Raw genomic sequence first — 26001 nt, 5'->3', positions numbered from 1 at the left:
ACATCCCCATATCAGGTCTGTGCAAAAATATTGTTGTCTATTATTAACTAATATATTGCTTTGTTAATTATTTTTCATAGTAATGTTTTAGCAAATAAAGTTAGGATTTACTATTTGAAACTTTGAAGTAAAAATATCATTGATGATAATTAACCAGTGATGTACATTTTTAGAAATATAAATTACATTTACTCCAAATTTGCAATGATGAATGTAGGCCTTTCTCTCTCTCTTTACCAAATTCTTATTCTCCTTAATAAATGCTTAAAAGTCTAACTCTTGCTAAAGCTTATAATTTATTGGCGACCACTCATTAGATATTTTAGATAGTTTTGCTAGAATTTTAGCCCTTAAGAATACTATGGAGTAATTTCTCCCTAAGGAGTTGCTCTGTTTTGGTCTCTGGTTCAGAGGAATTGACAAAGTTGTTCTTCTATTAATTCAATTAATTTCTCCATCAAGAAGGAATTTAAATAATTTAAAATCAATCAAGTGATATCATGGATGGAAGAGAATTCAAAGGATGGTTTTTGAATTTTTTTGTCCCAGAAACACATTACAGATTAGCTGTTTTTTTAAAATAGTACAAACCTCCATTCTTTTAATTCCTCCAACTCCTCGGCCTCCATAATAGGAAGCGTCTACTGTTGGCCACTTTTTGTTAGGCAGTGGATCTTCTTCTTCCTAGGTAAACATGAAAGAAAAAGAATTTAATTAATTTCTTATAATAAAATTTTACAAATGTTTACCCATAAATTCAGTCCAATATGAGTCTGAGATGCTCTAGATATGAATATGCAACACGTATACATGTCATATTTACTCAGGCTAAGGTATTTTGGTGTGCTTGCATGAATATGCACACGTATTTTGCACAAACACACTCATATATATTTACGCACAGACAGACAGACATACATGAAGTACACATGCATGTGTCAGAGTCAGAGGAGATTTGCGATTTGTCATTTTATTAGTTAAGAGAACTCCTGAAAGAGGAAGTTCCCTCTACCAATACATATCCTCTGCAACTTACAGTCATAAGACAGTTGCCTAGAACGCTGAGAGGTCAGGTGACACTCTGCTACTATGTGTCTTAGGTGGGACTTAAACCTAAATCTTCTTGGCTCTAAACCTATCTGTCTATCCATTAGTCCATACAGTCTTCCCCCCACCCCTTATCTTTCTACACACACACACACACACACACACACACACACACACACACACACACACACACACACACACCTCTCTACCTCTCGACCTCTCTCTCCCCTTCTCCCTCTCTCGCTTCTTCTTCCTCTCTCCCTCCATCGCTCCCTCTTCCTCCCTTCCCCAGTCTATTTCTCTCCCCCACCTTCTTTCCTCCTTCCCTCCCTGTCACCCCTTCTCCCCACACACTCATACACACATATACACCCACACATACATACATGGAGAGGAAGGAGAAGAGAAGAAGGAAGAGAGAAAAAGAGAGTGGGAGAGATGGAGGAAAAAGACAGACCAAGAGAGAAATATAGACAAAGAGAAAGAAACAGAACTTTTAAAGCAGATGTTCTTAATCCAGGGTACATGAGCTTGGATGGAAAAAATATTAACATCTTTATTTCAATATACTCAGTTTCTTTTGTCATCCTATGTATTTTATTTTTTTCTATGTATCTTATTTAATGTACTTAAATGTCATTCCAAGAAAGGCTATAAAAGTCTGTCTACAGAGAGTAAGACTTTTCAACTAAAAGAGCCAAAGAACATCTGGAGGTCAGAAGGAATGGACAATCTGCTTTCATCTTATCCATCCTGTGGCCCAGGTTCAAAGTATTACTTCTAAGCCATAGGTTACATCAGACTACAAAGATGTCCATGATATTAGAAAAGTTAATAACCCCTTTATTCAAGTGAGATGTAGAAGACATGAGTGGTAGTTACTCCTAAGGAGCTAGGTGGCGCAGTGGATAAAGTACCGGCCCTAGATTCAGAAGGACCCGAGTTCAAATCCAGACTCAGACACTTGACAGTTACTAGCTATGTGACCCTGGGCAAGTCACTTAACCCTCACTGACCCGCAAAAAAAGAAGAAAAAAAGGACTGAGTGTTAATTACTCCCTTCCCCAAAATTCCATCTTTCCTACTGCTTTGTCATTTAAAGAAAAATATTTGATTTTCAGAATTCTTTTTTTTAAATCAATTTACATTTGAAAGCAAGAAGGAGTTAGATTAGGCAAACATAATGATCTAAGATAACTTCATGCATTAGATCTACATGAAACTGAGCCATAAAAGATAGGAAATTTTGGAGAATAAAAGCATACATGTTTCACCAACATTAATGTTATTAAGATTACAAAATAAGCTTATAGGTCAACTAAAGCCAATTGTAAAATAATCAGTATTTTAAGATAATTACTAAGACTAAAAAGATTTACAGGTATAACTGCCTTTTTCTATTTTATTATTTTGAAAGAGTGATTTTCGAAACTTTGATATTTAATCAACAGAATTTGTTAAAACTCCTTGAATCCAGTATCCTAATCTATATTTTCCCAGTGTTTAAAGTGCCAGCTCCTCTTATGTATGCAAGAATCCATAAGAATTTTGAGATGAATAAAATTGAACAATGAAACTTAATAATATTTGTTCCATTCCCATCTGGCATGAATACAATCGGGATTCTCAAAACAAAACTGGAGCAGAACGTATATGAATGCCAGGTATGATACATATAATCATGCAAAATAAGCAATAATGACTTAAAATCATATTAAATAACTAATAACTACATACCTCTTTGGGTGGTGGTGGTGGTGGAGGAGGAGGATCTTTGATAACCTGTGATAAGAACATCAGACAGAAAGCTTAAGTAAAATGGTAATCCAAGCATAGATGCTCAAATTCAACTGCAGATTTTGCTGGTAGAAGCCTTCTGTTATGACTCATTTATGTGTGTTCATTAATGATAATTACAGATGTCAGCTCCCTTGGCTATTGATCACTAAGATCATGTAGAAGTCAATGCTCTATTTTCCTTTGGCTTTTAGCATCAATCAAAATCAACTTGTTGACAATGACTCTTTGGGGCAAGTATTTAAAAAGCAAAGTAGCCCTTTTTAAATAATTAACTTGATGTAGTTTGCTATTCATCTCCATTCATGAAATCATATGTACTTAATTACTACAAGTAAGCAGAAACACAGCCTAAAGCCTAAATTGGGCTGTCTTTTCCTGGATCTTCATGCTAAGATGCTGGAAAATTCCTTACCCAGTGACAAGTGTGAAGCAGCTTTAGGAACTCATATGCACTTCCCCAGGCTTCTAAGCTATTTATTCAGTCTACTTTATTAAGTCCTGATATTTTGGGACTCAGGATTTGAAAATGTGTCTCCTTAATTGAGTCAGTATTACATAGACTGCCTTCTATCTCAGTTTCTTATTTTTTTTTCTAATTACAGGAAATTTTGAATTTTTCACATCAGTGTGAATGGAACAGAAGTATGCATTGAGGGGAATAGCTTTGATGTGCCTGAGTTGATAACATTTTCTTCTCTCTCAAATACTACAAATAAAGAAAGTTACAAAGAATTGAAATAAATCAACTCATGTATAATTCAGTAAACAGAGGTTAAGCTTAGGTTACAAACATTATGTATGTAATTATGTATTATATATATTATATATGTACATCATATAATGTTTTATGTATAATATTCCTTGAATAAAGTCAATTTTAAGAGTTGTAGCAAAAAACTTAAAACCATTATTCTTTTCAACCATATTCCCAAAGTCACTGTTTTCAGGGTGGGAAGATAGTTCAGCAGTCATGCAACCCCAGATATACTCCCAAAAGGAATCCCTACTATGACATATCTAACAAGGAGTTAGCCAGCCTATGCTGGAAAATATTCATTAAGGAGTAACATAACCTGCCATGTCCTATCCAGGATAGCTGGTTCTAACTAATCAGATGGGTTTTGTTTGTCTGTTTGTTTTGGGTTTTGTTGTAGTTTTTGTTTTTCCTGGACACTGAGTCTCAATTTGGCTCTTTGCAATTTCTTCCCATTGCTCTTAAGGCTGCCCTCTATGGCAAGACAGAATCAATCTAATCTGTGATCCACATGAACAAATGGCTATACCACAGGTATCATGCTATGCTTGAGTGGAGAGAGCTCTGCACCTGGACTTAGGAAGCCCTGAGTACAAAGTCAGCTTCAGACACTTCCTAGCTGAGCAGGGCAACCGAATTAGCCTCTCTATTCCTTGGTTTCTTCAACTGTCAAATAAAGATAAAATAGCACCAACCTCCTATAGATATTTTGAGGATCAAATGCACTAATATTTGTGAAATTCTTAGCATAGTACCTAGCACATAGTAGGTACTCTATGAATGTTTGTTTGCTTCCTTCCTTCCCCTCTATCCTTCCCAATCTTCTCTAGGTTAATCATCCCTAGATTCTTATATTGATGACTCTGGCTGTCCTACACTGGATTTTCTCTAGCTTGACAATCTCACTCATAAACTGCATTGCCCAGCACAGAAAATAATATTCTGGATGTGGTCTGTACCTAGCAGAGTACAGCAGACCTATAACATTTTTCTTTCCAAAACTATGCCCCTTTTGTAGCCCAAAATCGCATTAATTTTTTTGTATATCATATCCCACTTTGCAGTCCACTAACACCCCCAGATCTTTTTCAGATGAACCCCTGTGTAGTCATGCTTCTCCCATCTTGTGCTTATGAGATGGGTTTTTTAAATCCATTTTATTTTGACTTATTTTAACTCCATTACCATTAAGTCTCATCTTATTAGTTCAGCTCAATGTACGTGCCTGTCAAGATTCTTTCATATCTTATGAGACAAAATTTCATATGATTGTTCACTCAGTTTCCTCAGAAGCACAAGTCACAAAAATTCAAACTAGCTATAGAAAAGACTGAAAAAGCTATTTTAAAAATAGGGGTGAAAGACAAAAATACTTAAGTTTTTGCAGTACAAAATGGAAATAGATTCAGATTAGCAAACTGCAGTCACATTGACTTTACAAATGAAGTAACAATACATTTATCAGCCTTTATCTTCAGCATTGACCTCTACCCTTTTAACCTCATGCCCATACTTCTAACTTCTACTTTTTCTCACTTGGATACCATGTTATTACAAAAAGATTAAATATGTTCAAAAATAGCTTCATTATCTTCGCTCCCAAACGTTCTCCCTCCAAGATACACCTGCCAATGGCACCATTTCCCAATCTCAATAACAAACTTGAATTTCCCCCTGTCCTTAATCCCCCTTTAGAACCTCCCCCCAACCTTTCCTGTCTTCTGATGCCCAACCTCTGCCCAACATGCACATAACCATTCTTAGATCCAATGACACTGACCTCCTTGCTATTCCTCTAAAGAGACACTCATCTTTAGACTCTGAGCATTTTTCCTGGCTGTCTGCCATGCCTAGAATGCTTTCTTTCCTCATCTCTGCCTCCTTTCTTTGTCCTCCTTCAAATCCCAGCTAAAATCCCACCTTCTAAAGGAAACCTTTCCTGATTCCCCTTAATCTGAGTGCTTCCCCCCCTCTTAGTATCTCCAATTTATTTTGTATATAACTTGCATGCACACCGTTATTTGCATGTCGGCTCCCCCATTAGATTGTGAGCTCCCTGACAGCAGGGATTGTCTTCTACCTTCCTTTGTATCCCCAATGCGTCGGACTTTGCTTGCACTGTGCTTAATAAATGTTTAGTGATTGACTTATTAATTGAATAACTCATCCTATCCTATAAATGCTGATATGTCCAAGAATGTCAGAATTCTGTAGGACCTCAGAGCCCATCAATTCTAATCCATAACTGAAGTAGAATCCCTTCTATAACATTCCGAAACAAGTGGTGATCAAGTCTTTACCTGAATCCTCTAGGGAGCAGAAGCTTCCTACCTCTCAGGGCAGCTCATGACACTTTTGGATAGATCTGAATGTTAGGAATAAGGGAGAGGTAGGTGGTGCCGTGGATAGTTTTGACTTAATACAAGCTTTGCACTCCTTCCTCTTCATTTTGCTGAGGTAATTAGGTGGCACCATAGATAGTGAACTGGACCTGGAGTCAGGAAGACTTGAATTCAAATTTAACCTTGGACACTTACCAGTTACATGTCCTTGAATGTATCAGTTAACCTCTACTTTCCTCAACTGTAAAATGGAGGTAATAACAGCACTTACCCTCAGGGTTTTTGTAAGGAATAGATGAGATAATATTAGTAAAGTGTTTGACATACTGCATAGCACATATATAATAGGTGCTATATAAATGTTTATCTCCTCCTTTCCATCTATGTCCTTCCTAAAATGCTCAGTCTAAGTCCTGAAAAGGACTTCAGATGTGGCCTGTCCAGGGAGGAGTAGAGAGAGGAAATCTCCTCTTTAATTCTAAACACTATTTTGATCCTAAACCAGCCTAAATTTTCATTAGCTTTCATGCCCACTATGTCATACTTTTGACTCATATTTATGTTGCCATACAGTAAGACCTTAAATTCTCTTTCATGCAAACATATTACTTTTGTATTATTCAACGTATCACCACCTTGATCTGGGTCCTCACAAATTCACATCCTGGATTACAGTAACCATCTCTGGCCTTGCCATCTGCCTTCACTCCATGGTACATACTACTGCTACACTGCTAAACGTGTTTTTTTAAAGTGTCTTCATCACCTTAGAAGAGGGGATTATGGGGAAATAACAGCATGTTAAGACCTAGAAGATCCCAGTTCTTTCATAATTTCTCCAGAAAAAATGATTTTAAAAGAGAAGAAAATCACCTATGGACTCTTCCAAACAGTCCAGAGCTACACAAAAAAGTCTAGCAGAACCCTACGGAAAATGTATAGTAGGTAGAAAGTCACATGCAACGGTTCCCCAGTACCATAGGAAAAAGGAAGGGGGAGATCAGAACTCAGCATAGCAAGGGGTGACCTGGGGGTCTCTTCCCTATCTGATAAAGGGCAAAAGCCAGCACCTAACAACATCAGGGAGTGATCTGAGGATCTCATCACCATTTCTAACAGGAAAGAGAACTTGATGAATATCCAGAAATCTGGACACTGATAGGAGGCAAGGCTGGTGAATTTCTACAGAAGGTAGAGCCTAATTTTAGCCACAAACCCCAAGATAAAGTAGGGTCTACTCATACCATCCTGGAGTATGGGACTTTTCAAAAGTCACACCCAAAGTTCCTTACAGAAAATATTATTTGATAATAATGCCCACCTAGCATGGTGGAAACCATTCATTCTCTTTACTCCCTTAGAGCCTCTTTGAGTTGAGAGCTGCCTCAATCTCCTGCTCAAACTTCATCAGTTAATCAGTCCAGATCTATACGAGAGTGTGACAGAGGAAACCCAAAGATTAAGTCTAATAGCATTCAGGTGAGATTTACTACACCCAGAAGGCAGGGTATATATGTAACTGAATTAGGTGGAAGGGAGGGAGGAAAAGGTCATGCAAATCAAGCATAAACCCAACTCAGTCCAATCAACCCATCTCTCTTTCAAAAATTACCCCTTTCTTTGCTGTTACCCATTGATTAACTGGCTCTAGAGGGAATTCGTTTTTATGGGGTCAAGTGTGTAGGCTTTCCCATTTAATCCACCTACAAGGAGACAAAAGGCAATCCTCATCTTGGGTTTGTAATTGGTTCAGCTGCCTTTGTATGAACGAATCCGCAGGAAGCCACTGAAGACAATGGAACTCTGAAACTGCTAGAAATTTGGAGTCAACCCCATTGGGCCTTACCTTCCTTAGACATTGTTCATTTGACTCATTAATTTACTGATTAAATAAATAGCTCCCATAATCTTTCCAATTCCTTGGTGAATAAAAACTTTCCTATCTTCTGACTTTCCTAGGGAGGAAGCCACTCAGCTGGAAGTGATATGGGGGGGGGGGGGAGAGTAAAAGGATAAGCCTGAGGTTTTCTTACCACCTGTTCCAGTTTCCAATGCTCATCATAACCCCTATTCTTATTCTTTTCCCTTTTAGCCTTAACCTTGGCATAGGTTGTGACTGGATACAACAATTTCCGAGTTCTTGATCATAGAAGGAGAACTTCTGGTTGATCAAAAGGAGGGATTCTATGTGGGATTCTGAGGTGAAGTGGAAAAATAGGTCATGGGAGTTGAGGTAAACTAAGGAACTGAGAGCTTCAGGTACTTGCTACAACACTAACATGCATGCGGAAATCCTCTAGGTGGGTGACAGGGTAAGGGAAAAATCTGTGAGCCCGGCACTACATTCATTGATAGAGGAAGAAGAATTTCTTGGCAGTGGTCAGTAGATAAGAGCCAGAGGGACCTAGATTGGGGAGAGTAAAGAATAAAGGAGGAAGGGTTGCTGAGGGATAGCTGAAGAGAGAGTCTGAAAGAGGTGATGGGAAGCAAGGACTACTCTGACTCCCTCTATAGAAAGAATGAATTAGAGTACTAGAAAAATGGCCAGGGATGCAGTTTCATCTACATTGAGTAAGGCCTCAGTGAGTGCCAGAAGATGGAAAGAGTATGACAGAAAGAGGGTGAAAAGGAAAGGAAGATTATGAATTATAACAGAGGAGTTCCAGCAGGCCCAGGGAAAGAGCAAACAAAAACAAACTAGGACATTGAAGGGAAGGAAGGTTTGAGATGGATTGAGACAAAAAAAAAAAAAAGGTAGCAGGGTTTGAAGGAGGCTTGTTTTTTCTTCAGGAGTTTGGGATTCAATATCAAAGGGACTGGGGAAGGAAAAAGAGGGGAAGAAAGTTTGCTAACCATTGACTAACGCTGACAACTCAAGGATCTGATCTGAATCCCAATTCTAACGTTCCCAGCTCTGCTGCCCCCAGACCTGTGTGACCAGTCAACTTCTTTGGCCTTAGTTTCATCATCAGTAAATCACAGGGGTTCAAGTATATGATTTCTAAGTTCCTTTGCACTCCTAAATCCTATGCTTCTAGGAACAGAGAAATGAAAAAAGAATCTGCTAAAGAAAGGTAAAAGGTGCCCCCTTTCTTTATGTCAAAAAACTGATTCTGAAGAAAGTGAAATTACAGTACTAAATCTTGATGAATTATAAAAGTAAAAATCAGTAGGAATGTTACTCTCATGTTACAGAGTAATATAAGGACACTGGTAATTCAAAAATACATGTATTCATATGTACTATAATTTATGAGAATTTGGAGATTTTAAAAGGCATAATATTGCAATGTTGCCAGTATTTTTTTTCCACTTAGCATACTTCAGTGTTGCATTGAAGATTCTGGAAAATACTTCCACCACTTTATAAACCATATGTAGAGTTTGATTCTTCTCCAATTTTTTTTTATTTGTTATTATCATCATCAGGGAGAATCACATCTCATCTACTTAGCTGAAAGAATGAAGATTTCACTTTGGAGGAGAGCCGATTTCTTTAAAAAAAAAAAGTCAGTTGCTTCAGGCAACAGTCCTTTTGATCTGCTCATTAACACTTTTCAAATGTTCGAGTGATGTGGGCATTCTTTGCGCTAGAAAATGTCAGCACTCGAGCCTGGAGCCAGCTTGATGCAATCATATGTTCTGATATTGGGAGAAGAGTGAAAAGAACTGTCAAAAGTGAACTGCCTTGGAGGAAAAAAAAAGAAAGATACTCTACAAGCAGTGCAGATGAAGTAGGATTTCAGAATTGATTCTTGCCAGTAACTAAAAAGACTGCCCAAGCCATCAGCAAGTGGCATAAGCCAATAAAACAGCTATCTCTGCATGCACAAAAAAAATTGTTAAAAATATTTCCCCCCTTATTTCCTTTTTTAAAAAAATCAAGATGTAGTATTTGTGCTTTGAAGAGGAAAAGCACTATATAAACACAAAATCTATAATGATTAATACTTAGGAAATGCTATTTATTTTTTCTGAATCAAATTAAATTAGATGGTTTCCAAGACCAAAGCAAACACTGGGTTATCTCACATCCTCCCTTTCCTTTCTTATATCATTGAAGAAATAATCATTTCAACATCTTTGCTTAAAAATGAATTGGTCAGGGAAAAAAAGAATAATAAGTTCCTTCAAAATAACTGATGGGATTGGAAACTAAATCATAAGGAAATGTCACAATGAGGTAAGGCTCCTGTGAGTCAAAACAAACTAGGGTAGAGAGTAGTTTGGTGCTCTGTTCAGTTTAAATGAGGGCTTATTGGAAGGCAGCAACATGGAAGCAATAGGTCCTAAGATAACACTCTATTTCAAGAAGTAACAGAACATAAATTATTTTAATTAATGGTGCAAAGACAGCATATTAAAAATTTAAATACTTATGCTTTATTGCTCATTCAAGAAATCAGGCTGATTTGAATGTAACTCTATAAAGGCACCATAAGCCCTCTTCAACAATAAAAGGAAGTGCAATGCAGAATCATTATTACTATTTGGAAAGCGCAGCACAGCTGTTGCTGGCCAAGGAAATGATTGTATAGAGCCATGATGAGGTAGCTCCCCCTGTGAAAGCACCACTTAAAATGAGTCAATTCAGCTTCAAAAAGACAGCTCTTAGAATGGTCTCTCAAATTAAAATTTATTGTATATGCAAAATCAAAAATTCTCCAAGCATGAAGAGATTATTGATTTTTGCTAAAGACTGAGTGATTCAGGGAAAGTAAATTAGAGGTAAGAAGTTCTCTATCACTTCTAACACATTTAGGTAAGGTGTGTGGTACAGGGAAGAGTCTGATTTGGATTAGAAGATCTTGGTTCCAATCCTAGCTCTGGAACTCACTACCTGTGTAATAAAGAACAAGTCAGGTAGCATCTCTGAGTCTCAGTTTCCTAAACTGTAAAATAAGGGAGCTGAAGCACCCATGTGTTTGTATGAAACTGTTTGGTCATAAATTAATGAGAATTAATGACAAAGCATGAATTACTGGCTTACTATGTGCCTAGAATTGTGCTAAGCACCAGTGATTCAAACAGGAAAAGTAAACAGTTCCCACTTTCAGGAATTCACATTCTAATTAGGGGAGACAACACACAAAATAATACTCAGCTGTAGGATTCATGGAGAGGCCCAGAAGTCCTAAGTTCCTTGGTGGGGCTGGTTTCATGACTCAGAGATCCTTAGGTTATTTAAATCATTAAGATGGCAGGGCTGGGGGAATGATACGCATACAGGTAGAGCAGATAGCAGGGCTGTTGCCCCTTCTTATCAGAAGGAATTGAACTGACTCCATTACATGCAAATACTGGGAACAGACAAGTATCCCAGTAAGGTAGCATCTCTTCCCGAAGTCCAGCAGTCCAGGATGGGTTATGAGAGAGTTTGGGTCAGGGGAAGAAAGTAAAAGTGGGGAAGGCGGTGGGGGGGAAGGATTGCCCAGGTGCAGGTAGCTCTTCTGGACATCTAGTCAAATGAGCTAAGTAGAAATTCACTTTCCTCCTTTCATAGCTACCCCTCTTCCTTTGAAATCCTTGCCTCTTCATCCTATCTCCAACTGTGATTACCTCTACCATTGGCCTTCACTGTTACGCATGTGCTATAAAAGGCTACTGAATAGGGGGCAGCTAGGTGGCACAGTGGATAAAGCACTGGCCCTGGATTCAGGAGGACCTGAGGTCAAATCCGACCTCAGACACTTGACATTTACTAGCTGTGTGACCCTGGGCAAGTCACTTAACCCCCATCGCCTCACCCCAAAAAAAAAAAAAGGCTACTGAATAAAGTCTCAATCTGAATAACAACAAAGTTATATGATCTAATTTCAACTGGACCCTCAATGCTTCATAGCAGAATTTCTATTCTTATCTGATGTACTGTCACCCTCTCAATAGCAGCTAGTCCAAAACTTCTCTCTTAAAGCCACCTACATAATCCCTCCTCCCTTCCCCTTCAGCAGTGGATCGCATCTCATCTCAAATAGAAGTCATCTGTCAGGAGTCTCATTTTCCCCCTATTCCATATAACAAAATCCCTCTACATCCTTCATCTTCCCTCCCTCCCTCCCTCCCTCCCTCCCTCCCTCCCTCCCTCCCTTCCTCCCTTCCTTCCTTCCTTCCTTCCTCCCTTCCTTTCTTCTTAAATCTAAATTTTAAAAACCATGAACTTGAATTTAAGCATTAAAAGTAGTACATAAGTTGTAGGTGAAACTATGAGTTCCTTTTTTTCTTTTTCTTTCTTTCTTTTTTTTTGCAGGGCAATGAGGGTTAAGTGTCTGAGGCTGGATTTGGACTCAGGTCCACCTGAATCCAAAGGCTGGTGCTTTATCCACTGTACCACCTAGCTGCCCCAAAACTATGACTTTCATTATAGGTCAATTTTTTAAAGTAAAAGCTAATTCAACAAGTTCCTTTGAAAACTGTCCTGCTTGTTTATGCTTCCTTCTAAACTTCCTTCTGCTCTCTTCTGTTCAGTTGAGAATGTTTTAATGGCCCTCTTTTTTCCTCCTCTTTCGGCATTTTTACAGCTACCCTTTCCAATTCTCCTCCAATTTAAAAAAAGGGGGGGGGATCCCTTACAATGAGAAAGCAAAATTAAGCAAAACAAATCAACACAGTCAGCATGTCTAGAAATGTATGTTTTTCTGCATCCTAAATCCCTTCTCTGTCAGAAGATGGGTCACACTTAATCACTGGTCTTCTAGTTTCTTGATTGATCACTGCTTTGATCAGAGTTCTTGAGTCTTTCAAAATTGCTTTTCTTTGAAATGTTTTTATTGCATAAATTATTCCCCTGGTTCTGCTCATTTCATTCTGCATTAATTCATACAAGTTCTCCCAGAATTACATGAAATCATTTTTACTCATTTCTTTAAGAATATTTCCCCAATCTCTTCTCCTTAATTCTGGTCTTGGGGAAAGACCAAAATTGTCTTTGCCAAGACAAAAGCCCTTAATCCTATCCCCTCTCATATCCTTTTAGAGCTTGCTCCATTTAACCATTCTTCCCTTTCTGATTTTCAGCATCTCTTTCTTCTCTGCCACTTGAAAGTACCTTCAAGTCTCCCCTATCTTTAAGTCAATAAGTCTATGTTTAAAAAAAAGACACATAAAACAACAACCTTCCTTTGATTGTGATATGCTATCAAGTAATCAACCAGTATGTGTCTTCCCTTTCAAAGTCAAACTCCCAGAAGAAGTCATCTATCTATACATTTTTATGGATCAATCCAAATATGAGAAATTTTGAAAATTATTCCTCTTTTTCCTACTTTTTTCTTTCCTCTCTTAAAACCAATAAACAGTAAACCCACATCTATGCCATATGTGTCTTCCTTTTTTACCCCCTTTGACCCTTGAAGACAATGGAATTCTAAAAGGACCCTTGTTTCTTTCCCTCCAATTAGAATTTAAACATTTAAACATCATTTAGCCCAGTGCCCCCAGCCCTCTGTCTATAATGTTTTCCATGCTTTAAACATCATCCTATTTGAAATATCTTGCAAATCAATTCAGGTTGCCTTTAAAATTATTCTACTTCAAGTAAAGATTTCTTCAGTATGCATCTGGTCAGATTCAACTGTTCTTCCTCAATATTTTTACGTGTCATGGCAACTTCCCAGTATAGTAATTCGGATACAAAAGAAGAAGGATCCTAAAGTGATGATTACACTAGAATCACTGAGAAAAACAGAAACCTAGTGATCTATAGCCCATCTATTCCATTCCATATCCTCCTGCCATTTTAATTGCCATATGATCTCAGGATAAACCGACAACTCTACAGGATTACTTTTCTCCTAACCTGCCAACTTTTCAACAGAATTTCTCTGATTTTCTATCCCCTGTAACAGATGTTAATCCCAAAGCTTCAAAGATCTTCATAGTGATTTCTGTGCTCTCCTCAACATCCTCCCTGAAACACAGAAAGACCAAGTGTTCTGAGAGGTTATTTTTGTTATTATCATTGAATACATGATGAACTCCTTCAATAATCTCTTCAAGGAGAACCTTGGAGTTATCTTCCACTTGCCCATAACTTCTTGATATCATTTGGATTTATTTATAGTAAGAAGGTGATTATGGATTTGGTTTAACTCCTCTAGTAGTTGCTCATCATTGAGCAAAATCACACATTAAAGGGTACTTAAAGACAAATCAAAGTTTTTAAGGAGCTTAAAAATTATATGATTGTTACTATTCTCTTCCTGCTTTTTCTACTAGTACTGTCCCTGCAGAAAGAGAAAAGGACTACACAGGTCTGAGAAAGCATGCATTTTTTTTTCTCTTTTACGTATCACCATGGCCAAAATTCCTATGTCCGAAGATATGGTAACAAATTTCTCCAGCATTAGCTATCAAGATTTGGACAGAAACCAATCTGTCACTAGAGCCATACTCAAAGTCTGAGGAACCTTCCAAAATTAGAGTTCCACTGACAGGCTCTGAGAGGCAAAACTCTTTGAGAACACAATGAAGCATCGCAGTTGGGCTTCTGTCAAGGTCTACATTTAATAAACGTTGACTTCTGTTACAAAGTGACCCTTTTATTGAATTTTCTAAGAGCATTGCAATTTAAATGCTATCATTAAAAAACACCAGGATTGGTATTCTGCATGTGACCAAAGACACATTTTCAGTTATCCCTACAATATAGGTAGGCATATGATATCTAAGATCTAATTTAAACCACAGTGTTGGTTTCTTCTGTTTTTCCCAGATCTCACATTAAACCACTTCTTTTTGGTTTGGGGAAAAAGTGCATCTCTTCTTTTTTTGTTTGTTTTTTTTAGTGAGGCAATTGGGGTTAAGATTTGCCCAGGGTCACACAGCTAGTAAGTGTTAAGTGTCCGAGGCCGGATTTGAACTCAGGTCCTCCTGAATCCAGGGCTGGTACTCCATCCACTGCGCCACCTAGCTGCCCCCAGTGCATCTCTTCTTGTCATTCTTTCCAAATAGTTTTCTTTTCCCTTGTATTCAACTGCAACTTTAATTGAGATTCCAGTTCTCTAGCCTATGTTAAGGAAGCTTAAGTCCAGCTACCTGCATGGTATACTATCTATTAGTCTTTTAGTTCATTCATACTGGGGACTACAAGGATAAGACGTCTTTGCCATCTAGTCAGAGCCAGATCTGTGGAAAAAGACTTCTCTTTGGTTGTTCCAAAATTCCCCTCCCCTCCAACTTCCCTTTTTTCTAACCTTAAATCTGCAAATGTCTTAATGTTCTTTCCCGAATTCTTACTTGTCAAAATCCTCTCCAGGAAAAGAAGCCTGGTATCCCTCACTTGAATCAATATGCTAGCTCCCCAAGGATCTACTTCATTTGGTTAGTCTTAAAATTAATGAGCTTGGTTCCCACTTAAAGGAATTTCAGGCACTAACAAGCAGGTAGAAAACATGTTTTGGAAGGTGGTGATTTCCTGGTATCACTAAATGGAGTGTAGGCAGGTGATGTCAAACTCAAATGAAAATAGGGGCCACTAAACTATACCGAAAGAATTCTGCAGGCCACAGGAATTTGACCTAGAAAGCCACATATTAACACCATGTCTATTATATTCTATTTTTATTTATTTTGTCATGTATTTCCCAAGTACATTTTAATCTGGTTCAGGGCATATTCAGGATTGTTGTGGGTTACACGTGGTCTGCCAGCTTCATGTATGACAACTCTAGCATACACAACCATCTTGACTCTATACTGACTCCAACACTAAAATATTTTCCAGCAAAAAAACAAAAAACAACTCAAAAATCACAGGGTCATAGAATTTTAGTAAAGGTAAAGACCACAGAGGCCACCCGATCCAACATATACAGGAAAAGAATCGCTACAACCACATACATGACAAGGAGTCATCCAGGTTCTGCTTGGAGACTTCCCACTTCATCCAAAAGCAGCCCACTTTACTGTTAGGCAAATCTAATTATTAGCAAGACTTTCCTGACAAAAGGCCTAAATTTTCCTCTTTACATCTTCTTCCCACTGCTCCTGGTCCAGCTCTCTGGGGACAAGCAGACAATGTGTCACCCCTCTCTTCCATAAGATAGTTCTTCAAATACTTGAAGATGGTTTTCATTTTGTGGTCCACCTGGGCATTCTGCTACACAGATCCTCACCTGACAAGGACTCCAATCCCTTTAAAATCTTGGCTGCCCTCCCAACTATGCTCTCTGGCTTAACAATGTCCTCTTAAGCCGCAGTACCCAGAAGTCTGACATTAATGAAGTTTTTGAGCACTGCAGTAATTCAACTGTGATCTTTGAAAAGCAGGAAACCCACTGTTAGGAAACATGATTTATTATGGTTAAAAAAAAGAAAGAAACATCTTTAGAAGGGTAGGGTATTAGAGCACCTGTTGTTTCTCCCTATACTAAGAATCTCAGAGCTCTAGTTACTAAAATACTTATACTAAGAATACTCAAGAGGACTGAGACAAGAGAATGCTTGAATATGAAACAGTAAAGTAGAAAATGGATAAGTTCATGATGTTTACTATCGCCACTATTATCTGCTTCTATTATGCAGCTCTGACATGGCTAAAATACTTCGTAATTCAAGAAGAAGTATAAAAATAGCCTTATGATACCATAAATGGACTACTGAAATCCAGAGTGGAGTTTAACAAAAAAGAGGATATTTTAAAATAAAGACAAATCTCAGAGCAGTGATCAAAAGTGAAGAAAACATGATCTACTATGGAGCATTACACGGTCTTCTGGGTTTGAAACATTTCCCCAAGTTCATCAGGATGGAAGCATTCATATAAAAGCATTTACATAGTGGTGTTTATGGAAACAAGGAGAATCCAAAATAGACTGTTTGGATACCTCTGAAAAAAGTTTCTTCCCCTTTGCCTGTCTTTCTACCTCAATGTTACTTAGCACAGAATGCTTGCATGAATACTATTTAAATGATGCAAAGTGAAACTTCCCCTACTAGTTTCACAGATATTCTGGTATCTCTACCTCATATCTGTAAACTTTTGAGATACTCATACCAATTCCATGGGTACTTGCAAAATGCCTGTTAAAAGAGGAAAGTGCCTCTGAAACACGAGTGGCTAAAGAGAAAACAAAGAACTCTCATAAACCTTCAATAGTGATATTGAATAGATCATCAACTTCTCCTGGTGAAACCTGACATCATCCCATTTCTTTTGAACGCTCATCTTTGCCATGCTTCTGCTGGGAGGCTCTTCTAACCACACCCTTCCTCACCTACCAAATTTTCAAAATCAAGTGATCTAGAAAACTCAGTCATTAACACTTACTGACACAGAGGTGTTAACAACCAACTACAATGGTGACTAAGAAAACAAACAGGTATTTTCCATTTGGTCATTTCGATACCTTCTAATAATTTCTTTTTCAATTCATATTTCAGACCTTTTAGCCTTAAACACAAAACAAAATATGATGTTCTTGATTTCTTCTTACTCACCACTTTGCAGCAAAGGGGCCAAAACCACCACATTAAGCCGATGCCCACTAGAAGCAGTAGCACCAAGATAGCAATGACTGCCGCAATTCCATTGGACTGCAAGAGAAAAGCCAGTGTTCAGTAAAACAGAAATCCAAATCCCAAACATAGACTTGTTTGAAAGGAAGGAGAGGACTGCAATGCCAAAGTACAACCATCTCCAAACTGTATCTCTACTTCGTTGCTACTTTCCATCAAAATCCTTTTATTTTCCCAGATATGGGATATGAAGTTGTGCAGTAAGCTACAAAGTTTCACAGTACCTTACCCACTGTCCATACTTCACAAAGGAGCATCATACATAATATGCACTGGGACATGAACCCAAGCCCTCTGACTCCAAATTCAGTGCTAGTAGAAGAAGTGGCCTAAGACTTGGCAAGATGAGTTTATATCCCCCCCTCAACCACAAACTGGGTGTGTGGCCCCCAGCAAGCAACAATCTCTCAGTGATATAAACTGGTGGTATCAAACTTAAATAAAAAGGGATCCCTACCAGTTGCTTATTGACTTAGAAAACCATAAATTAACATTATCTATGTCATTTATATGTTTATTTTGTTAAACATTTCCCAGTTACATTTAATCTGGCTCCAGTCTAGCTGCTACAAGTTTGACAACTCTGATCTACTCAATTCTCTAAGAATATAAACCACAGAAATAGTACAGGGGGTAGCTAGGTGGCACAGTGGATAAAGCACCAGCCCTGGATTCAGGAGTACCTGAGTTCAAATCCAGCCTCAGACACTTGACACTTACTAGCTGTGTGACCCTGGGCAAGTCACTTAACCCCATTGCCTGGCAAAACAAAACATAAAAAGAAATAGTACAAACCTGTTTGGCAGAGGGGGAAACCTTACTGGGGAATTGCCTATTCCAGGTAAATCAGAAGCCCAATACCTATCCCTAAAATTAAAAGTTTTTTGAAGCTTTAAGGCGCTCCTCTATGTTTTATTTTTTATCGTTAATAAGCCAACAAGGCAATATTCCTTTTTGAGATGATATGATGCTTTGTTAAACTTTTTCAGCCTTTAGCTTCCCCCATGAAGTTGTAATTAGTTTTTAGTCTATCTTCATGTGGAATGCTTTCACTATCTTCCTTTCTCTTAGACACAAGAATTTTGGGAAATAATCAACAAGCTAAAAAGCCTCAAAGGCTTTTTGCTAAATGGTAACTGAATTTACTAAGCTCTTCCACTCTAATAAAAATTGAAATATAAAGGACTAATCCCACTACTGAGAGACAAAATACAAAATAAAGTTCCAGAACTCAAGGACATAAATGTTGATTACTATTCTATGACAAAATTTATTACTGGCACTAGCAAAGTCACTTAACTCAGTGTTTCATTTACACAACAAATAGTAAAAGCTTAATTAATGTTTGTGGAACAGAATTGCATATAATTGATATCTACTTAACTTCCTAAATGTAGTTGTAGGAACTGAAACAATGAAGATTTTCAAATCTTGAAGAATATTTGCAATTTCCCTTTTCTGAAAATCCAGGCTTTATACACTAATAAGGAAATGAAATCTGAGAACCTAACTCTGTTATAACTTTTAGAAGTTAATTTTATCTTCTGGGCATGAGCCATAGATCTTCTAAAGAATATGCTGAAATGTAGGAGAAAATAGAACCTGTGAGGCCTGGTAATGAAGAACAGACATGAAGAAATCACGGCTAGCAATTCACTGTGAATATAGGGACAAAAACAAAAGTGAATATGAAGCCACATGGCATATCTTCATTACACAAATATTTATTGAGCACTCACTAGAAACAAGGCATTGAGTGCTAAAATAAATAGATAAATAAATAAATGAAAAAAGGCAGAGTATCTGAGTTCAAAAAATTTATGGTCTACAGGAAAGAAAAATTGTAGACACAAAAATCCTATTATAATAATAAGTATAATGTGAAAACACAATCAAGGAAAGACAAAGTGATATAATATATCATTTTATGAAACAGGTATAAGAAATCTGGGTGCAAATGGGTAAAGCAGAATCAACTATCTAGCAAATTAGAGAATGGAAAGTAACTAGGAAAAATTTGCTAACAAACAATGCCTTTGAGGAAACCAGCCAACCTGACATAATAGGAAGAAGCAATACAGGCCAAATACCCTTCACAACTACTCCACAAAGACCTAGAAAATGGCCAACACTAAGTCCTGATCAGGAAATCCAAGGAAAATTCACATGAAATTTTTACCCCCAGGCCAGCCCACCATATGGAAACAGAGGTCTATATGCAATGGAATCTGTTTAACTAGGAAGACAATATGCTAAATAGGGCTTTTGGCTATGCATTAGGGCAATAAGATGTCCTAGATAGAGCAAAGAGGGCAAAACACTGTACAAGGATCCCTTGCGGACCAGAGCAAGGAGTGTTCACAGGCCAGAGACTGAGTAGTGGGCAGTGAATGTCTCTTCCAGATACAGTTGTGGCATAGGGAAGAATTTAATTAAATTGAAAAAGCTACATGAGTAAAAATTCTTCAGAAGTTAACATCTTGGGGCACCTAGGTGGCACAGTAGATAGAGTACTGGCCCTGGATTCAGGAGGACCTGAGTTCAAATTTGGCCTCAGACACTTGGCACTTACTAGCTGTGTGACCCTGGTCAAGTCACAACCCCAACTGCCTCACCAAAAAAATAAAAAATTTAAATTAAAAAAATTTTTAAAAAGAAGTTAACATCTTTCCATCTCTCATAATCTCTCTCCAAGAAGACAGTCAGAGTTATGGACCAGGAGCCAATTACTGATACCAAGCTCTGAAGTGGAGTAATGTTAGTTGCCAATTTCTTTCTGTCTTTTTTTTTTTTTGGTGAGGCAATTGGGGTTAAGTGACTTGCCCAGGGTCACACAGCTAGTAAGTGTTAAGTGTCTGAGGCTGGATTTGAACTCAGGTCCTCCTGAATCCAGGGTCAGTGCTTTATCCACTGCGCCACCTAGCTGCCCCAGTTGCCAGTTTCTAAACTAAAACTGGCCTCTTAGTTAAACATACACCTCTTCACCTCTTTGTCAATCATAGACACAAACTTCATCCCAGCTTAGATCTCTCAGTACTGCAGTAAACTTTGTGCTTTCTCCAATGTAAGCTGTGGGTGTTTTATTGATTTATTAGAACTCTATTTGGCCTTGTCTTTGTAGAAGTAGGGACATCTGTGGCTTCTTTGGTAGTTTACAAGCAAAAGATGACATGACAGGACACCTGTATGAAAATGTCGTGATGATTGAAACTGTTGTGGGTCACATAAATTCCTAGCAGATTTCAATGAAAAGATGCTTTGCGTACTAAATGTCTGTGTGTGTGTATGTATATGTATATCTATGTATGTGTCTATATATGTGCATGTATACATGCATGCATATATGTATATGCGACATAAAACTGAATCATACTGGGGAAAAAAACAGTAGCTATGAGGAGCTGACTTTTGGAGTAGAACAAGGTCTCGGAGCCCGAGCTTCAGGCCAATCTGAAGCATAAAGAACAATAAGAGCAGGGAGCTTAGAATAAAGGGGTGGGGGTGCTATTCTACAACTCCAGCTAGCTAATCGTAGTTTAATCAAGCAATACTCTACCAGAACTCTAACCAAGAGCAAGAGCATAGTTATATGTCTCAGACCCAACTCCAGCTGAGGAGCTTATAAAATTCAGATCAGGAAGGTTGGAATCAGACTTTGCCCTGGATCAGACAGCTTTTGGAACACTGAAAGATTGTAGGTCTAGGGGCAGCTAGGTGGCGCAGTGGATAGAGCATTGGCCCTGGACTCAGGAGTACCTGTGTTCAAATCCAGCCTCAGACACTTAACACTTACTAGCTGTGTGACCCTGGGCAAGTCACTTAACCCCAATTGCCTCACTAAAAACAAAAACAAAGAAACAAACAAAAAAGATTGTAGGTCTCCAGACTGATTTGCCCCTGAAACCCTTGACCAACACAATTATCAATAATGAGAGAAAACATCAGTAGAAACCAAAGACATAGAAAATAGGACTAAACAAGGCAAGTTGGGAAGAAAATCTTGAAAAATGAACAAAAAGAAAATATTCCATCATAAAAAGCTATTGTGAGGGGGCAGCTAGGTGGCGCAGTGGATAAAGTACCAGCCCTGGATTCAGGACTCCCTGAGTTCAAATCCGGCATCAGACACTTGACACTTACTAGCTGTGTGAACCTGGGCAAGTCACTTAACCCCCATTGCCTCACCAAAAAAAAAAAAAAAAAAAGCTATTATGGTGACAGTGATGACAGGCACAAACATACAAGAAAAGAATGACACTAGAACACTATAAGTAAAGTCTGAAAGGAGAACAATATTCTGGGCACAAATTCAAGTAGAATTCCTGAAAGACATGAAGCAAGAATTTGGAGTAATTCATATCTAATTTAGTTGACTATGCAATGTTCTAGAACTTGAATTCAGCAAAACAGCCAGATCTCCAATGGTAACCATTACAGCAGGGCTTCTTAAACTTTTTCCACTTGTGATCCCTTTTTGACCAAACATTGTTATGTGACCCTCGGTACACAGGTATATAAAATAGGTATAACATAACCCCCACACTCAGTTATGTGACCCCATATGGCATCTCCACCCAAAGTTTGAGAAGCTAGGCTCTACAGTATTCTCTTGCATACTTACACACTTTGTAGCTGTTACTGTCAATGAGCTGTAGAGGACAGATTTTCCTTCATTCAAACTCACAGAAACCTCAAGAGTTCTGAAAAAAAGTGAGAAAGCAATTTAAATAAAACTATAACTTTATGACAAATTTTTATAAACTGATATAGTTTACATTGAATCAGAAATTATATTTTGCATATATGGATCAAAGTATTTTTAGGTTTTTTTTGTTTGTTTTTTATCAGCAATACTGTATCTTTTCCCCAGATCCTCTAATTTGAAGAGTTACCACAAAGTGATATCTTTCCAGCTTTTACTATGCCCCATCTAAGGGGAAGGAGTCAAAAAGTGAGTGATAGGGAAATAAAGAAAAAAACCTGAAATTATCAAAGATATCAGGAGGAAAAAAAACTGATTTACAGACCTTGAGCATAAGCAGATAACCCAACACAGGAGGAAAGATACCCCCTATAAAAGCTAAATGAGTTGAGACATCTAAGAATAAATATTGCAAAACAAAGCAAAATTAATCAAAACCATATGAGGCAGAGGATGCTGTGGGTTCCCAAGAGCATGGAACCACAGCAGATGTTTCTAAATGGCTTAAAAGAGAAATAGGAATTGTGAAAGCACAATATGTGGCCTGCACATCAGAAATAGTCAGGAAAAGAGAAAAACATAACTCTACAATGACAAATCTCATGTGAGAAATAAAGTGAGAAAAACAAGGAATATAAATGCATAGAACTAAAGGGCAAATAATAAGTGAAAGTATAGGGTAATTGTTCTACTTATGAAGAGAATATAGACCAAAAATGTTTAATCCATGGTATTGAAAAAGAATATGCCAACAATTCTCAATTTTAAGAAATTCAACTCAATTTAATGTTTATACAATGTCTATTTTGCAGATAATAGTGACAGTGTTGCTCCTCTTGTGAAAATGTTTTATGTTGTTTTTAATTAAAACAAAATTTACAAGCCTTTTTTTCAATGTGATTAATTACTGGATGTACAAAGATGTACACACATACGAACACATGGTCTCTGACCTTAAAGAGTTTATATTCTTCTAGGGGATTCAACATATATATAAGTATTATTAATAGGGAGGAAGAACTTACAGCTAAGGGGAATCACAAAAGGCTTCTAGTAGGAAATGGCCACTGAGCTAAATCCGTAAAGAAGCTTAAATTTCTAAGAGGCAGAAATGAAGGAGGCTACACAGGAGATATGCAAAGATGGAATGAGGAGATGGAATGGTGAGTTTAAGAGACAATAAGTAGGTCAGTTTGGCTAGAATGTCAAATGTATGACAAGGATGATACAGACAGAAATGCAGAAAGGTCAATATAGATTGTCATGGGCCATAAATCTCAAGGTGAGGAGTTTATATTTCATTTCCACAGGAAACCACTGAAGATTTTTGAGCACCAGAGTGACTTGGTCAGATCTGTGCCTTAGAACAAACCCCAAGTTTGATGATTCCACAAAAAGCAACTGACTGCTTCTGAATCAGTGTTAAATTCAAATTAGGGTGGAGTAGTGTACATGCAGAGAGAATAAATTTGGGGCTAGAAATAAATCAGTATGACAATGGAAAGGTCTGTTTTCTGTCCTTGAAGCAGTTTATAACCCTAGGCAAATCACAAATTCTGCATTTCCATTTCTTCACCTGTAAAACTGGGATCATAATAGTCCTGCCTATCACATGGTTGTTGTAAGAAAAGTATTTTGTAAATAGGTAAAGATAGGCTATTGTCATGTCCTAAAAGTCAAGCATTGTCAGTATTTCTCTAACCATTGTCTTTTTCTTTAACTGTGAAAAATGCCATGGCTCTGTGCGGTAATTTGAACCTTTCCTTTTTTAAATCATGTTGTATTACTATCTATCATCTAACTATCTATTTATCTATGTGTGTGTGCGTATACACACATATATATATATATATATACATACTTTCTTTTGATACCATATATGCACATTATATCCAATCTTATATAAGCTATTTTAAGCACAGGGAATTTTTTATCTTTGTACTAGCACAGTGCTGTGCACATAATAGTTAATTTTTAAAATTAAATTTAACTGTTTATTTAGTTGGATAATTTGATTCAACATTTAACTGAACTGAAATATATACATATGTGCACATATGACTTATATGGATTAAAGCATATAATATAGATAAATTATATATGTTATATACAATAAATGTATATCTTTTACATGGGGTAGGACTTCTGTGGGTTTCAAAAAAAGCAAAATAATTAGCAAGTATTGAATGCCTCCTATGACCAAGACATTATACTGGACTAAAAAGACATATAAAACATGGGCCCTGTCCTCAAGGAATTTATAATCCAGTAGAATGGAATATAAAATATCACACAATAAGTGTTAGACTAATATTACAAACTACAGATGTGACAAAGACTGTAGATGTTAACATTCCACAGAGACTAGGCTAGTTTTTCCCTAAAAAAGTAATAAAACTATCCTCTATTCTTCAAATTACTTATGTAGCTTCCTGTTTACCCGAGCCAGGACAAGAAGTAAGGAGTGCTCTCCTGGCCAGGTACACCCCCACTGCAAATGCAGAGGCAAAGAAGTTGTAACCGCCCACATTCTTGCTGAAAATCCTGTCCATGTATTTGTTAAATGGACTTACTTTTGTTAAAAGCTAGATGGTGTACCATGGCCTCATTTAGTTTCAATCCTAAGCCTGAAATACCAGAACAGCCCAAACCAGACCTGGCCTAGAAAACTGGACATAGGCAACAAGACTGGTTTGGAATGACCTCATAGCTTAAGTGGAGAAAAGAAATTATGAAGGAAAGGGAGCCCTAGATGACTGGATGCCCTCACAAGCCTAGCCCACCTTGGGGATACTATACTTTTGTCCATGCTTCTATTTGCATATCAAGAGTCTTTCTCAAAAAAAAAAAAGTCTTTCTCAGTGGAACAGTATGCAGTATGGAGGATCCCACTGCTAGGGAGTATGGGAGGGAATTAGCAAGTCAACTATTCCTAGGAACTCAGCAAATGAGAGATGGCTGTGAATCTTTTCTGTGATAAACAGTGTAAATTATTAGTTGTTGAATTTGAAAACTTTGTATTGGGGAATGGCTGGGATCTCCAGGCCCACCAGCTGTCAAAAGCCTCATCTCTCACTGAAGAATGCTGACGTGGAGACTTTCTAAGAACTGTTATTAAGTCAACTGCTTGAGACTTAATATGGAATTTAGGAGACCCTTAAGAACTGTAGCATATGGATTTTGAGACTTTAATACAAGGCACTGAGGGAATATCTGGAAAGGACAATGTTTTTAACTGCCCCAGAAACCTAGAGAATTTTCCAAAACTGAACATATGAATAAGTATGGCAAACATACACCAGTTAATTTGCTGAGGATGAGAGGTGGGTGAGACCGAGTGGAAGGAGAGATGTTCCAATTTCAGTCCTGAACATGTGGTATATAACTTTCCCTTTCTTTGAATTCTAATGCCGGGTCTCAGTAAAGCCCCGGGGTGCTTCCTCCAATCCAGAAGAAATAGACTACTGAGAAGGTAGTGGTACTGGGTGGGTGCATTTTGGTACAGACCCTAGCCCTGAGAACCATCAGTTTGAAGATGGTAATGACCTTTTCTGACTACAGATGTCTCTGACTTGTGATGAGTATCAGTGACTAAGCCAGAAGCATCATCATCATCTGTGTTGTGGCCCTGATATTCCTGGTACTGCGTCCCATTGATATCTGGAAACCCTCGGTGAACTTCTCCTGACATCACTCCTGCCCACGGCCACCACTAGGACTGCACTTTTTAAAAGGGTCACTATATTGTTTATTGTCTGCTGTTCTTTTAGTTTTTCTTTTACCTGCGTGAAGCCTCTACACTATTGCCTATTCCAGGCTTTTCACATCCCAAAATTCAGGGT

The 26001-nt window shown here is 37.8% G+C and overlaps 1 protein-coding gene across 1 annotated transcript in view; it reads right to left on the bottom strand.

The window, feature by feature from the left end:
* ANTXR2 (ANTXR cell adhesion molecule 2) overlaps positions 1-26001 on the bottom strand; it is a 209204-nt gene that overhangs the window by 90747 nt on the left and 92456 nt on the right. Inside the window, exons 11-14 of the mRNA XM_043971262.1 lie at positions 22079-22157; positions 17380-17475; positions 2785-2829; positions 592-684 (exon numbers count right to left, since the gene is read on the bottom strand). Coding sequence (XP_043827197.1) covers positions 592-684; positions 2785-2829; positions 17380-17475; positions 22079-22157 — 313 coding nt within the window. The remainder of the gene's footprint in view (positions 1-591; positions 685-2784; positions 2830-17379; positions 17476-22078; positions 22158-26001) is intronic.

This window comes from Dromiciops gliroides, chromosome 6 (assembly GCF_019393635.1).
Source record: "Dromiciops gliroides isolate mDroGli1 chromosome 6, mDroGli1.pri, whole genome shotgun sequence".
In the NCBI taxonomy this organism is placed as follows: Eukaryota; Metazoa; Chordata; class Mammalia; order Microbiotheria; family Microbiotheriidae; genus Dromiciops; species Dromiciops gliroides.
Note: the sequence above shows the minus strand (reverse complement) of the source record. Positions and strands in the feature narration are given on the sequence as shown.